The sequence below is a fragment of the Trichosurus vulpecula genome, chromosome 8, assembly GCF_011100635.1.
Source record: "Trichosurus vulpecula isolate mTriVul1 chromosome 8, mTriVul1.pri, whole genome shotgun sequence".
Classification (NCBI taxonomy): Eukaryota; Metazoa; Chordata; class Mammalia; order Diprotodontia; family Phalangeridae; genus Trichosurus; species Trichosurus vulpecula.
In genome coordinates, this window is record NC_050580.1 from 254,524,778 (window position 1) to 254,540,982 (window position 16,205).

Genomic DNA, 16,205 nt, shown 5'->3' on the forward strand with positions numbered 1-16,205 from the left:
CTGGCCATTTCAGCACCACAGCCGCTGGTGGCAGTGGAGACACGGGCATGTTTATAGACAAAAGTGAACGAGCCAGTAGACAGGGACACATTGAAATAAGTGAGTGTAAGCTCACTGAGGGTAGGGATGTTTTAGTTTTCTCTTTGTAATCCTAGCACATGGCACATTAATACATGCTTGCTGATTGACCGACTGATTGTTCACAGATATATGAGGGCATGTGTATGTGCGTGTAAAATATATACACACACGTGCATGGATATATGCACGAATAGTCAATTACTTACATACATACATACATATGTGGGAGCAGCTAAGTGGTTCAGTGGATACAGTGCTGGGCATGGAGTAAGGAAGATCTACATTCAAATCTAGCCTCAGATACTCACTAGCTATGTGACCCTGTTTGCCTAATACCTTTACCAAGAAAACCCCATACAGGGTCAGAAAGAGTGGGACAGAACCTAGCAACTGAAATATATATATACATATATACATATACATATACATATATATGTATATACACACACATATATACATATATACACACATATACATACATATATACATATATCACATATATTTTTCGCATATCACATATATGTTTCATATATGTATATATAACACATATATCACTAACTACCTCCAGGACATTTCAAAGATGCAAAATATGCATCTCAAACTCAACGTGTCCTTAACATAACTCATTATCTTTTCCCCAAATCTCTCCCCTATTTCCAATTTCTTCATTACTGTCAAAAAAGCCACCATCCTCTCATTAATGTAGGTCTATAATTTCAGTGTCATCCCCCCTTTCTCACTCTCTCATATCACATATGCAGTCTGTTGACAAATCCAGGTCATTTCTATCCTGTAACTTCTCTCCTCTATGTCACATCCCCTCCACTCACACAACTACCACACTAGTTCAAGCCCCCATTGTCTTTCTCCTGGACTACTGCAATAGACATAACTAGTCTTCCTGACTCATCTCCCCACTCCAATATATCCTCTACTCAGCTGCCAAAGTGCTTTTTCTAAAGTGTAGGTCTCACTCCCTATCCCACACCTACTCAACTCAATAAGCTCCAGAACCAAGTATAAACTTCTTTGTTTGGCATTTAAAGCTCTCCATAACCTGTCCTTTTCTTACATATACTTTGTTCCCCTTCATATGCCCTACCTACTTTCAGTTCCTCAAAAACAACACTCTCTATCTCCCATCTCCCTTTGTTTGCAATGGATTACTCTCATGACTGAAATTCTCTGCCCCTCATCTCTACCTTTTTGGTTTCCCTGGCTTCCTTCAAGATTCAGCTCAAGTCTCACCTTCCACAAGAGACCTTTCCCTTTTGCAAATAAAGTTACAAAAATGTTCATACCCTTTGACTCAGTTTCCATTTCTAGACTAGGTATATATCCCAAGGAGGTCAGTAATAAAATAAAATAGTCCATATGTGTGGAAGTATTTAGATTAGCACTTTTTGTAGTAGTAAAGAATTAGAAACAAAGTAGATGCCTATTGATTAGGGAATGACTAAATAAGTTATGGTAGATGAATGTAATTAGATATTACTGTACTGTAAAAATGAAACATGAGAAGACTCAATGCTATGAAATTTTATGACCAAGTTGGGTCCCAAAGAAAAGATATGAAAAGGCTTCTCCCCACTTCTTTGCACAGGAGGGAGACTATGGATATATAATGCCAGACTTCTTTTCACATATAGGTCAGTTCTACTTAATTTCCTTTCCTCCTTTTTTTTGTTACAAGGGATGGCTCTTTGGGAAGGAAGAGTGGGGGTGGAAAGAAATACATTGGGAAATGCAGGTGATGTAAAAAAACACCAAGCGATGTCAGTAAAAATGTTTTAAAATATGAAACAAAATAAAGTACAAACATGAAACTGCTAATTAGTCTCAAAGCTTTCCCCTTCTTTCATTTCCTAATCCTGAACTACATTTTCCTACATAGTTTTTGCCACCCTCCCTTATTCTCTCCTTTTCATTAAAGTCACTTAGCATCAAGTTATATATTACCTTAATTTAGAGAATTTTCTTAAGTTAATCATAAATTTTTCCTCCTTTTTCATTTTCTAATGTCAACTAAAGCCTAGAATTATCACCATGGCTGTCTTTGCTTATGTTTATAAATAGTATAAGACAAGACAACAAAGTACACTATAAAATGATGTTTGTTGTTACCTTTGGCTGCATGGTAAAACCAATTTTGCCAACTTTTTTATTCACCTTTCCAAAGAAAACAAGTGAGTTGTCCTTCCATTTAGCTGCAACCTCCTTATGTTTTTTGGTTTCGTTCATATCAAGAATATCAATGTGAATCAGTTCCTCTAGTCATGTATCAATCACCTCACTGATTACTGGACAAAGTCTCAAATTAAGAATATCTATAGTTAAATTATTGTTTGTAGACAATCTAAGTACTATGTGATTCTTAGTATCCCCTGCTCTCTTTGTCTGCCAATCCAACAACCCTGGCAGGAAAACAGAAAATGACTGCATACTTGTTTCATGGATTACCATGAACTAAGAATACATCACTTAGTAGGGAAGTTTCTGGTGACAGACTTTTCTAGTACAATTAAAATCTTCACAGGTATAGTACTGGAAGTCTTTCCAGCTTGGCAGAACCTGCATGATTTTGTGCTACGCTGCTATAATCTTTGAGAACCCAGTTACCTCCATGCTACAAAAAAGACACTGAATTAGCAATTTTCTACATTAGCTCAAAAACTGAGAATTTCAGGATGTTAGATCTAAAAAGAAACTCAAAAGGGAGAATGTCAGAAAGGCAGAACTTTTGACTTGGAAGAGACTTTATAACATAAAACGTAGAATCTTAGCAATGTAAGAGGCCTCAAAAGACAGAATTTTCTAATGTATATAGAAAGTCTGAGCTGGAAGAGAGCTTAAGATGCAACAAAGAATGTCATAGCTGGAAGGAACCAGTGAGATTATTTCTTCCAGCTAAGGAAATTAAAAGCCCACAGAGGTGAAGCAATTTATCTAAAGTCATACAACTATTATGTAGAGATTCCCACCCAGGTCTCCAGTCTAAGACCAATGCCCCTTTCCATCACACCACTGCCTCTTATATGGATATAGTTGTAAATGCTTTTATAACAATAAAATCCAAAAATGTTGAGGAAGAAATAAAAGCTATCCATACAGTAGGATTTTTCTGAACCTCCCAGATGATTTCTGATGACTACCAATACATTCATTGCATCCATTCAGGCATAATGGTTCCTTTTTTAAAATTTGTGAGTTTCATACACAAACATACACATGAACACACACACACACACACACACACACACATATATATATATGTACATATACATATGTACATATATATTATATATATTATCCTTTTCCTGTACTTCTTGTAACAATGGTGGAGCAAATTTAATTCTGAAAACATTGTGAAGAAAATATTGTAAGCTTACTTGTCAGTCATCATCGTGGGCTGTTCATCAGTGAATTCCTCTGGTGCAGGTACAAACATGCTTACTATGCTCGGCGCTGACAGCAGGCTGGATTTAGTAGCACCTGAGTATGCAGTAAAGAAACAACTGATGAAGAGAGATTGGTTCATGCCTGCCCAACAATGGACTATTTCTCATCCTCAAAAATCTCCAAGTAACAGTTTCACAGAGACAGAACCAGATTGCTTCCCTTTGTGGTTCCCCTAAATTGCATTTTGAAAAATACTTCAGCACTACTATTAATTTTTTTAACTATGATCTTGTTTGATTTTCCTTGCAGAGCTCCAGGAGCTGACTGCCTATCTATTCCACCATTGCCCCTTCCTTCTCAGCTCTGCAAACACCTAAGTATAGTTGTGAGCTAATGGGAAAAAAGACAATGGTGAGTCCATAAAGAGGGTAAATCTGTATCAGTTATGGACATGGATTTCTCACCACAGTGAAAGAATACACCCAAATATCATGTCAAGCTCCTACACAGAAATCCTGCTATTTTCAGGTAGATATAGGAGCAATATAAAAGATCTATATTAACACAGTTCTCTATATTAACAAATAGACCCATGTCCCCTCAAAACTAAGATAGTCTTCATTTGTTCACCAAAGCATCTGTGAATGAAATACAAATTTGAGTTTAAAGTGCTAGCCAGAGAGTTGAAACCCTTGGCGAAGCTTCCTTCACCCTGCATGAGGCCAAGATTTATATGTCTTCAATGAAAGCTAGCATCATAAACCTGAAATTGGCAATATCTCCATAAACATGGAATACAGAAAGCTATGATGACAACCACTTGGTGCTTGAAAGACATCTAGTGTATGGGTGTAAAGAACCACCCCCAAGGAACAACCTAAACTGATAGCCTAAAGAAAATGTCATAATCACCAGAGTAATAGCAGAGTATTCAAATTCTTTAATGGGAAAAAATTGAAAACCATGACAGTCATTAAAGAGTCTGAAAAATCATGAAGTTACCAGTAAATTCCCTTAGAATAGAGCAAAAATTGTGGAAGATCCTATAATCTATCTCCAAAGAGGAAAGTGACATCCTACAGAATTATATTTCCAAAGGGAAAAGAATTTGGGAACAGAGAACAAATGGAGTACTCTTAATCTGAAGAAAAAAAAGAATACAGCACATCTCCATGGAAAAGCAAGAGTAAGGGCATTTGGTTCATGACTGTATTATAGGCTTTTTTCTATATGTGTAGTCTAGACTACTAAACACATTCTATAGATTAAACACATTCTTTAGTATTCCTTAGACTTCTAAATACATTCGCATGAAACAAGAGACCCAAAGTCAAAAGAAAGGTATAGAAGAATGCTTTTAATGGCATTTGTTTTGCTCCCAAGACTACACACTAGTTCCAATACTGAGTTTGATAAGCTGTGTGATTTAAAAAAAAATCCTCGCACTCCTCAAAATTTCATTGAACGCTTATTATAAAACAAGACTACTGTCAAAGGATCTTGAAATGATCTGATAAGAGAAAGCTGTTTCAACTGGAAGAAATCCAGAGCTTGAAGCAAAAGTAAGTGTAAATAAGTTATGAGTACAAAAAAAATTGACCAGAACAAAAATGGTTGATGTTAAATGGTGTGATGTCATTTATTTCAAAAAAAGAGCAAGAATGATAGCAAGGTACAAATGAAAGGTCTTGATTCTATGCTAATACTTCTTGAACCAGCACAAATTGTGTCTAAGTCAAAAGTGAGAAATTTACTTGGATATTTGGTGATGTGTAGACATAGCTATAGTAGGGTCTCCAGTGAAAATCCTTAAGTCTTTTGCCAATAGTGATAGCCAACTATAATATAAAGCCACAGTATTGTAGCCAACACAATGAAAAGTTCAAGAAGAAGGGCAAAATTCAAAATCACTCTGGTAGTTTTGTCACTAATCTGTTGTAGGTCACAGACGGCATCATTCTTTCCACTCTCTCTAAAGAAATAAGCACTTTAGACAACAATATCATCAAAATGCCTTCCCCATATGCATACAGTAGTCTTATCTTGATTTCTGGCAGTGCAGAATCCACAGTACGTTGCTGCTAGAATGCAGAAACTATGAGAATTATCAACCATTAAATATTAGCTCTTGTTGCATCAAACAATATTAGCAGCTAGTATAATTCTAGAAGCAGCAAGTGCCATGGGGAAGGCGAATTATGGAGGGAGGGAGAATAGAGAAAGCCCGGAAAAGAAAAAAAGAAAGACACTTTGTTATAGTGTCCAAGTGACCGCTAAAACTGAAACAATATCAGCGTCCTGTTCTCCTAATTGCCGGAATAATCTCAGATTCACTACCTAACGAGTTCCATTTTTTCTATATCCCGAGCACTAGCAATGGCAAAGATGTCACTGCAGAAGCCCCAAGTCAACAGTAGAGACTAAAGCAAAGATCACTATTCGTTTTGGCGATAATGTCATTATCTTCTGGGAACACTCAAGTCTGAGACCCCAAGAACAATCCCAGAAACTTCAGTTTCTAGCAATGAGGTCCTCTCTTTGCCAGTGAAAGAAATTTGATTTCCACCATCATCATTCAAATGCCTTTGTAGCTATTAATTCTATTAGATTTAAGATCCTGCCCCAACCCTGGCTGTTTATAACAATCTTCCCCCTTAGACATCACATAGCACTTTATTTTGTACGTAGAAAATAACACAATTATCATATAATATTATTTGTTATAGTTATTTGCATATCTACTAAACTATAAGCTCCATGAGGGCAAAGGACCTTTTGTGTCTTCCATATGACCTAGCACAATAGGCATTTAATAAATATGTGTTAAATTCATTTGAAGGGGAAAAGACAACTAAATTTAGCTATGAATATGAGATGCTAGAATCTTGGTCTCTGTTCATAGGGGTTCATTTGGAGCCAACAAATGAAAAAAAGAGGACATGAGAGGGTCCTGGAAGGACTAGAATTGCTACCAACCAACCAAGACACGCAAACTGAGACTGAAGATCAGCCTGTCCTTGTTCTTTTTGGAAAGTGAGGAGAGCAAAAAATACTCTGCCATCTGTCTGAAATGGAATGTAGGCATAGACCTGCACTGACCTCCCTGATCTTGAAAGGAGAGTAAGCCATGTCTATCTGGATATGGTAGATTGACTTCATAGGGAAAGCTGGTAATGGCACCACTCAGAACCCAGGTACATGACCACAAACAGCAAGAAATGGTGAAATCAACTTGGTGGTGATCTCAGGAGGCAAAAGCAGAGACTGAACTAACCTCTCATTCTTAGCGGTGGTCCCTCCAGTTCAGGGTTTAGGCACATTGGCACATTACATTGACGCTTCCCAGGCTGTATCTGTTCTGTGGATAAACAGAGCATTTCAATCTCCAGTGATACAGCATGGTTCACAACATGAAGACATAAACTAATAATTGTTTGGTGAGTCTGTTGATAATTTTTTAAAGAAATGGCCAGGATATTAGGGTAAGGAAAAGTTTATGTTTAGCTACCATTGGCATGCAAACTGATTCATCAAAAAGAGACCACCTGGCAACATCAAATAATTCTGTCATTGAAAAAATTTCAAATTTAAGATCTTTTAAGGTAGAATGAAGTACCAATGTCAAGGTTCAAGAAGAAATGTTTTACACACACATATACACACACACACAACACACCAGAAAAACTTCAAATCAATTAAATTAAGGTTATGACAAGAAAGAAAGTGAGGGAAAATGGCCCAAGAACACATGTGAACTGGTATTAGAGAGATAATGTGTACCCAACCAACAGTAAAGTGAGGAAGGAAGACTGATGCTTAGGAAACATCTGTTTGAAAGGAATGATGAGGCAAAGAAGCAAGTCACCCAGATGAGTAGTGATGAAGCATTTTGAAGATGGTTAGCTAAAGTGAATCAGTCAGTATCCATGCCAGATGTCAAATGCCTGCCTGGGCAACAGGGAAGCTCAGAGATGCCTCTTTAGAGACTGGAGGGGGAGGCATCCCCCTCAAAGGCTCTGCTGGATATAAAAAGACGTCCAGACCTGCATGAACTTGTCAGTTTTCATTGCCTCTTTCTTTATTTGTACACTATTATGTCTGCCTACTGCCTAGCTAGTTTAAAACTCTGTATTGCTCTCTCTTGACTTTGTCTACCTGAAATCTTACTTCCCTCACTTGCTAGCCTCCCTTGGGTTTCTGCATTTTCTTTGGCTAGCTCTCTCATTCCAGGTATTTTTACAGGGCAGACTGCCCATTAACCAGACCTGGGAGTGGTTCTCTGCTGCCCCCTGCTGGATCTATAATCTTCCCAGCTTCTTACCCGGTGATTAATAACTTCCTTGGTCCTAGGCTTCTGAAGTTATGAAACTAAGAATATCTATTTTGTTGGGTTTGAGTTTTTTTTTTTATTTCACTTTCCCTTGAGGATGTTAAACTTGTTCTTTCAGAAATAAGCAAGACTTTGAAAGAAGTTTGTTCCATGAAACTGCCATAATATCTTTAACCACTAAACTGTACACTCCCCTACCCGGCCCTGCCACCATGCCCTTAGCATCGCTGCCCCTCCCCCAATGCCTAAGATAGGCCATTTTGCACATAGGCAAGCTAGGTGGTACGGAGACCTAAGTTCAGATCTAGCCTTAGACACTTACGGGGTGACCCTGGACAACTTCCTTCAGCCTCTGTTTACCTCAATTTCCTCATCTGTAAAATGGGGATAACAACAGCACAATGCACTGGTTTGTTGTGATGAAAAAATAAGGTAACGTTTGTAAAGCGCCGAGCGCGGCGTCCGGCCCATAATGTCTGTAAAGCGCCGAGCGCGGCGTCTGGCCCATAACAGGCCTTATCTAAACGTTAAGTATTATTATCAAGCTCACCAGGCATGTCTTATCTGAAATCTGCATCCTGCCCCCTATCTGATGCCCAGCATGATACGCTCTGTGTATGGCAGGTGGGGAAAAGAAAGCACTATTTGACCTGGTGCGTTGCATCCCTAACTGATTTACTAGTAACTGATTTACTGGGAAAGAATCATAGAATGTTGGGAAAGACTTTCGAAATCCCTTTGTCAGATGTGCTCATTTTACATGTAAGGAAAGTCAGCACCTAAAGTAGCCAAGGTCACATGGCCAGTAAGTGACAGAGCCGAGACTTGGGCATAAGCGTTCTGAATCCAAGTCCAGTGCTCTTTTCTCTGTACCACACTGACTGCTCACAAGAACACAGAGACAGAATTCTTACAGTGGGATGATTTGAGAGCTTAGGAAATGGAAAAACAGCCTCCAGAACTCAAGTGAAGAAAACTCAAATAACACCTCAACAGGGAATGTGAAATGAAACATTAAAAAAATCTGTAAATAGACTGTTTGGTAGCATGGAGATTCTAAAATTGTTTACATTCAGTTTTTCATCATTAAAAAATCAGTCAAATTCAAACCATGCATGTAAACACTGACTATGAGAGGTGACCTAAGCTGAGACATCTACTAAAGAATACAGAGAGGTAGGAAGATAATTGAGGAACTGATCTGTCTTGGAAAAACAGAATCCTTATAGTCAAAGTATCTACTTGGCCAAGGGGGTCAGAAGTTTAGTTATTATAAATACAATGGATCAAGTAGGAACTACCATTCTGGGTATTTCTTCTATTAGATTCATTGCAAAAATAATGGTGAACAAGCCTCAATCAATCCTTTCCCACATATAAAGGAAAAACCTTGAGATAGTCACCTCTTGATTTATTCAGGAGCTAATAGCTAGTAGACTATCTATGTTGCTTGGTTTTTCTTCCTCTTCTTTTCTATATGCTTTAGGATTAATTTATACCAAGGGGATAGCAAATATTAAACTTAGGACACTTGAATTTTTGTGAGGGTTTGAAGGAAAGGGGGAGAGACAGGAAGAACACTGAACCTACTGCCTAATATGAAAATCTTAGAATCTCAGACTTTGAAGAGTCCTCAGAAGTCATCTACTCAATCCCTTATCTGAAGTAAGAATCCCCTCTCTTCATCTGGAGGATTTTCTGTGGCATTTGGTGACATATACTATCCCTCTTCATTATGACCTAAGAGCTGATATATACTGAAAATATTAGCATCCTGTCAGTGCATCCTATCCCCAAAATAGGAGGAAATATATGGGAGAAAATAGGATGAAGTATCTAAGTCAACTTTCTGTTCTGGGACCAGACCGGCAGAATGAATGTCAAGTGTTTGTTTTTGTGAAAATGAAAAATCTCTGATCATAAGGAAAAATGTTAAAGCAAAACAAACAACAAGCCCAAAGCGACCAGAGTCAGAATAGTAATGATCAGGATCAGGTGAGCAGCACGCTGTAGGAGCAGAATGAGTGCTCGACTTAAGAGTCAGAAGATCTGGGATCAAATTCTGGCTCTGATACTTAACTAGATGCGTGATCCTGGGCATGCCACTTAGCTACCTGAGCCTCAGTTTCCACATCTGTAAAATGGAGATTATAATACTTGCAAAACCTAACTCACAAGCTTGTTATGAGGAGAGTGCTTCGTAAACCTTAAGTACTACAAATACGTGAGCTGTTATTTCAAAGTATCCTGATGCAAACGATGGCCCACAAATCTCAAATTGATAATTCACAGATTTATACATGGCCTAAGCAACATGATATAGCGGTACACATGCTGGACATGGATTCAGGAGAAACTAGGGTTCAAGTCTCACATCTGGTATTTCTTCTGAGCCTCAGTTCCCTCACCTGCACAAGGGGGATAATCATTCTAGTAACGTTAATTTCATGGATAGCTGTAAGGATCAAATAAGATCGTACCTGTGAAGCACTCTGCAAACCTTAAAGAACTGTCTAAATGTCAGTAATAATTGTTATAATTATCATCTTCACTATTATAAAAAGGGAAAAGAAGACATTTCCTAGCACAGATTCTAGCAATTCTGGCTCAAGACAGCAACACTTTAGAATATAGAGAGAGGGCAAAGGCAGGAGAGTGACACACTATAGTCCTCGCTGTAGAAATGGAGAAATTGAGGCACAAGATCCTAGGCACTGGCAAAAACAAACCAAACCTAGGCATACTGACAGCTAACTTTGTGCTGCTTTAAATAGAGACCTGAGCATCTGTTCCCTGTTCAAAATGTATCACTTAAATAATATTCCCAGGCTTTATGCTGACTTATGTGGCATGACAGTCACAAATTGGGATGAGACACAAGTAAATCATGTGAGAATGAGGGCACACTGCTGCAGCCTGGTGACCTCGCTGACCAACCATAAGCCTACTGGCCAGTGATGCACGTCAGTGACAAATGGAAAATGGACTATGGGTGACACAAGTCTTTCTTTTTTGTAACATCACAAAATGGGATATTGAAACCACTTGGCCTTTGTGATGACAAATTTGGGGACCTCCAAAAGAAAGATGTGTGTCTCTAGGACTCTAGGAAAGTTCAAATGGATTTCATAATCACCTTATTTTATTACTGCCTGAATAGAAGGACAGGAAAGATATTTTATGTTATTTATAAAGGGCAAGGGATGATACCAAGAGTGATGTTAGCTGAAGGGGGGGGAAGAAGGGAAAAAAAAGCTTGACCCACCAGTGTCCCAGTTGCTGATGTTGTGAGGGGCGCTAGACTGATGTTCCAGCTGTCGCTTCATTAATTGGCTCATTGTCAGAGCTCCCAATGATCCCCTTTTCATTTGCCTATACTGAGCTATATGGGGGAAATTAGAAGACGGTTACAGGGGGAAAATAAACTTCAGTATCACACATAGGATTGAAAATCTTATATCTATATTCATTCAACATTCAGCAGAAATTTATTACTGATGAGTAAAAGTATATGTTGCTGTGCAGATCAAAGAATAACTACGGTATATTATTTTAGATACTCTTTTCCCCTCAGCTATGGAGATGGTGTCTACTTAGAAATTCCTTATCTGTCAGCTGGGAATATAAGCAACAACCAAAAAATTGTACCTATACTTTATAATTCATTTTTCTTTGGATTCATGAATCTTCCCACATAGTGTCTCAATCTCCAATCTTCATAACATTCCCATGAGATTCCAGAGAGAGGAAAGAAGAGGAGAGAGTAGAGTATCCCCGTTGTAGAGATGGAAAAACTGAGGCACAGAGTAATTAAGTGACTTCTCACAGATCACACAAGTCAGGAACTGGCATAAAATTAAGGAAGATTGACTCAATCTTTAAGATATTGCAACAAATTAATATTTGAATATTGGTCTACTATTTGAAATTTACCAGCGTAAAAGGCCTTCCTAGGAATTTTAAGTTACGCATTCGCAAATATTTCCCCAGTGAAATGAACTCTTTTTTGCAGTTTGTGACACATTCCTCCAACCAGGAAAACCCAGGGGTTAAGTATTTGTTTGAAGTAGTTAAAGAATTAAGAATTCTTGAATTTTGTATTCTATTTCAGCATGACACTTCACTTATCCATCCCATGACTCTGAAATACTGAGTCCACCATTCAGTTGCTTTTTTTCCTAAGATAATGAACATCTGGATATCTGTATGTATGTGTTTAGCTAACTGGCACCATATTAGCATATCTTCCATTTCTTAAGGCATAAAATGTACCCTCTGGCAACAAAATATGATCAGAAATCACTGACAACCATAGGCAAATCATTTAAAGTACAGTGTTATTGACATTTTTCTCAACAATGACAACTTGAAACCAATTTTCAAATTCTTACTGATATTAACAAACAGTTTGTTAGCATGGCTTTTATGATGTGGTTAGCAACACTGTATGATGCTGAGCCTGGGTCAAAGAGTGGGATTCTTGTGTCTACACAACCAAAATGAGAAATTTACTAGAAAACCTACGACTGAAATTCTGTTTGTGAAAAGAGTGCCCAATTGAGGGCCAGAGTTATCTGAATTGTTGTCTCAGATATTTGAATTCACTGAATAGCTGCTAGATTTCATGTAGGCAGATGTTCTTAAATTCTTTTTGTCACAGATAAATCAATTCTATATATGAATTTTTCTACATATACAGCTCTAAGAAGTACCCAAAGGCAGACAATATGTTTTAAAAGTTTAACAAATTTTAAGATTATGACACTTAACCACAGAAGAGCTTAAGATCTCAACATTCTATTCTCTAATGAACTTCATAAAGATGGTAGAGTTACTGGAGATCAGGGACTCTTCCTATCTCTATATCAGTTTGTAAAATTGCTTTTCTTAGTACCACATGCAAACAGATGCTTAATAAATGCTTCTGGTGGTGAAGATTTATTTAGTGGTAATCTATGGTAAACACATGAATTAACTAGCTTTACTAGTAAATGAATTCATTAATTCAATATTTTCTCCTTCATAGCTTCCTTAAAATATACTCAACTTGGAATTCTACCCAGGATTTGATAGATACAGTTTTTTCAGTTTCCTTTCATAAAATAACTGAAAGGAAAACAGCCCCCCAAAAAGCTTTCATCTTTTTGGTGCTTCAATTTTTAAAAGGATATTTTATCCAGTTATTAAACACACCCTCTTGATGAAATAAGAGTAATTAGATATAGAACTAGATATAGAACTGACAGTTTTTCATCTGTTGTTGAGGGTACAGGTGACTGTTAAAATCTAAGAAATGATTTCTTAGATGATCCTTACTTTGTTTCACAGCTATAATTAAAATGACTCCAAAAACAATAGGGATTAACATGGGCCTTTAGAATAAAGGATTTGATTTCTCAAAGACATTCTTATTTTTCGGGGTGGATCCAGTAAAGACTAACTTTAGCATGTTGTTATCTACAGAGAGATAAACAGATATTCAAACAGAGGAAATGACAGTATATGTGACTAGGGTTCTTCTTATTTTCTCAAAATTGTTTTTTTCATACAAAAAGAAATGTTCCAGACCAAAATACCCTAATGGGCTATGGAATATGGGTCTGGATTGATTCAGCATGGCTCTGAAAGGAGGAGCACCAAAGCCAATGGGTATAAATTAGAGAGACAGATTTCAGACCCAAATAAGAAAGAACTTTCTGATAATTAGAGTTGTAGAAAATGAAATGGGCTGCCTCCACAGGAGGGTAAATTTCCTGTTCACTGCGTGCCTCCAAATGGAGAGGACAAAAGAGCAAGGATCAGGCATCTATAGCAAGTGGACCAAATTCAGCCTGCCACAGGTTTCTGTATAGTACTCAAGCTAAAAATGATTTGACATTTTAAAATACAAATGGTATTTCCTGTCCTTTTATATAGGCAGTAATAAAATGAGGTATTAGGAAACTGACTGAAGCCTTCCTACTGCCATAGATCCCTGCTTTAGAGATAAGTCATTCCTAAATTAGGGATTAGACCAGACCTCTAAGGTTCCTTCTAAATCAGGGATTCTATGATGCTGTGGTTTGTTAAATTTCCAATATGTTTTACCTTCACTTTATCACCTGTGAACCTAGGGGAACATATGGACAAGAGTCACACAGACTGGGCAGGCATAGCTAGGCTGTGATCTGCCTTGTTGGAGGAGACACCCCTATACTGATGAGATCACAGCTCGATTGGAGTATTGTTTCACATGACACAAGGTCTTTATAAACAAAAATCTAAGGTCAAACAAAATAGGGCAGTGCAGAAACACCTATACAACCACTCTAAATTATGTCTTTTTTACCAAAATATCTAGGTTGAAAAAAACCAATTTAATCTCCAGTTACCATTTTGTCTTACATAAAACTTGAGGGGTTGGAGGGAGGAAAGGGGGAATGGCCATCTTGGAAGCAATTCTAAGTAACATTTTTCTACAGTCTTTTTTTTCACTTGTAGTATTTATGACAGCTCCAGAACAATCTACAATAACTATTATTTCTGCAGCAGATTGGATGTAGGTTTCACTTAAAACAAAAGGTCATATTCAATTATAATTCCTTTTTTGGCTAATTAGTATTAGCAACAAACCAGTATCCATATGGCCCACTGAACCCCCAAGACGCTGAACAATACTACGTCATGTTAAGCTTTAGGCCCTCTGACTACATAACAGGTAAAATCAAAGAAACTTAAGGTATTAAGATAATACACTTCCAAATATGGGCTGAATTTTGATTGATGTATCAGATGATGACATGAGACCAATATGATGGATGCAATAATTCTGTTTCATATCCTGAAGCCAATGGAAATCTTACTTGATATAGAAGAATGGCTACTTGTTTCTGGCACACCTGCTTCTAAAGTTGGTGCAGAAGAAGATTCCCTGGGCATTTCCAAAGTTGAAAGTCCTTTAGCAGAAGAATCTATAAAGAGAAATGTTACTTAAAACCTCAAAAATGGATTAAAGAAAAAAGTCCAAGAATAGTTTTCATTCTCTTCTTTCCTTTATGTTTTCAGGAGCTCTAAACTCTTCATATGGCTTCTGGTGTGGGGACTAGAAGACCCATAAAGAGCTACATCCAAGTCACCTTTGATATCTCTAAATCTATCCCTCGAGAAACAACCCAGAGCAGAGTCACAAGGCAGAGATTCTGCATTCTGCTCAATGCTGTATGATTGGTGATTCAGTCTGAAAACCAAAAACAAATCAATTTAAACTTTATGACATTGTTTATCTAACAGCCCTTAAAATGCCAGAGCTGGAAGGGATCTTAGACAATCTCATCTAATCTAACCTCTTCACTGTATTGAGCAGGAAACTGAGGCCTGGAAGGATGAAGGGATTTTCCCAACATCGCCAAATAAATTTAGGGCTTGTATTTATTACTTCATTACTGAGGCAAGTAGCAAGAGAAGCTTACTTCCTCTACTATTTAACAACAATGTGCCAACTGTTCCAAGGTAAAAAGTGTTTTCTCAGTTTCTTCTCATTTTCCCAGCATCAATAAGAAATGAATTTTGTCTGTTATCCTTACAAGTTATTACTTAAGCATCTAAAGGTTTTATTTTTATTTTAACCATTTGGATTGGAATTTTCCAAAATGTATCACATACTTCCCAATTTTCTTAAATTGAAGATACAAAATCATGAATTTAACCTTTCATTAAGTAGGGATCATCATTATCTATTATGTTCACCAAATAAAATACAATGTAATATAGTGATGCTCACAGGGTCAGCTGAGGCAGAATGGTTTTCCCCCATACTAAACAGCACCCAGACGTCTCTGCTTTTTTAAATTTTTATAGAAAAATACCCTAATTTTTATGTGGAAAACTTGCAACCTTGGTAGTTCTCAGTTAAATCCCAAGCATTAAAAGGTTGCTAGATAAGTGATTTCTAGATAATTATATTAAAATTTTTTCCAAGTTTACACATTTCCTTTCTACACGCTGGCTGTCAGATTGTCAATGGACACTTCTTGTTACTGTCAGGATGCCTAATCTGAAGAGATACTTCTCCACACTTCTGTCTTTCCTGTAACACTTTGAATTAGCTTTAGATTAGGATATCATATGTAAACTCCATGAACTCCAGATATGGATTTTTTGCTATCTATGTATGCTGCTCAAAGGATTCTTCTACTTTTTTACTAGTTTTCTGCTGTGCCTCAGATAGTAAGTAGATGCTTAGTAATTGGCCTCCACTAACTGAGGTATTATATTACAAGTCTTCCCAGGAATTACTAGTCATTCAAAGAAAGTATGATATGATGACAATGAAAATGACTATCTTCATTAAAATAACGTGAGGATAACGGCAAGAATAGCATGAACTGGAGTCAGGAGATCTGGATTTACATCCCAG

At 37.3% G+C, this 16,205-nt stretch overlaps 1 protein-coding gene across 1 annotated transcript in view; it reads right to left on the bottom strand.

Annotated features, from left to right (window-relative positions):
- UNC79 (unc-79 homolog, NALCN channel complex subunit) overlaps positions 1-16,205 on the bottom strand; it is a 291,664-nt gene that overhangs the window by 92,585 nt on the left and 182,874 nt on the right. The window contains exons 31-34 of the mRNA XM_036735956.1: positions 14,653-14,760; positions 11,076-11,192; positions 6,755-6,838; positions 3,471-3,573 (exon numbers count right to left, since the gene is read on the bottom strand). Coding sequence (XP_036591851.1) covers positions 3,471-3,573; positions 6,755-6,838; positions 11,076-11,192; positions 14,653-14,760 — 412 coding nt within the window. The remainder of the gene's footprint in view (positions 1-3,470; positions 3,574-6,754; positions 6,839-11,075; positions 11,193-14,652; positions 14,761-16,205) is intronic.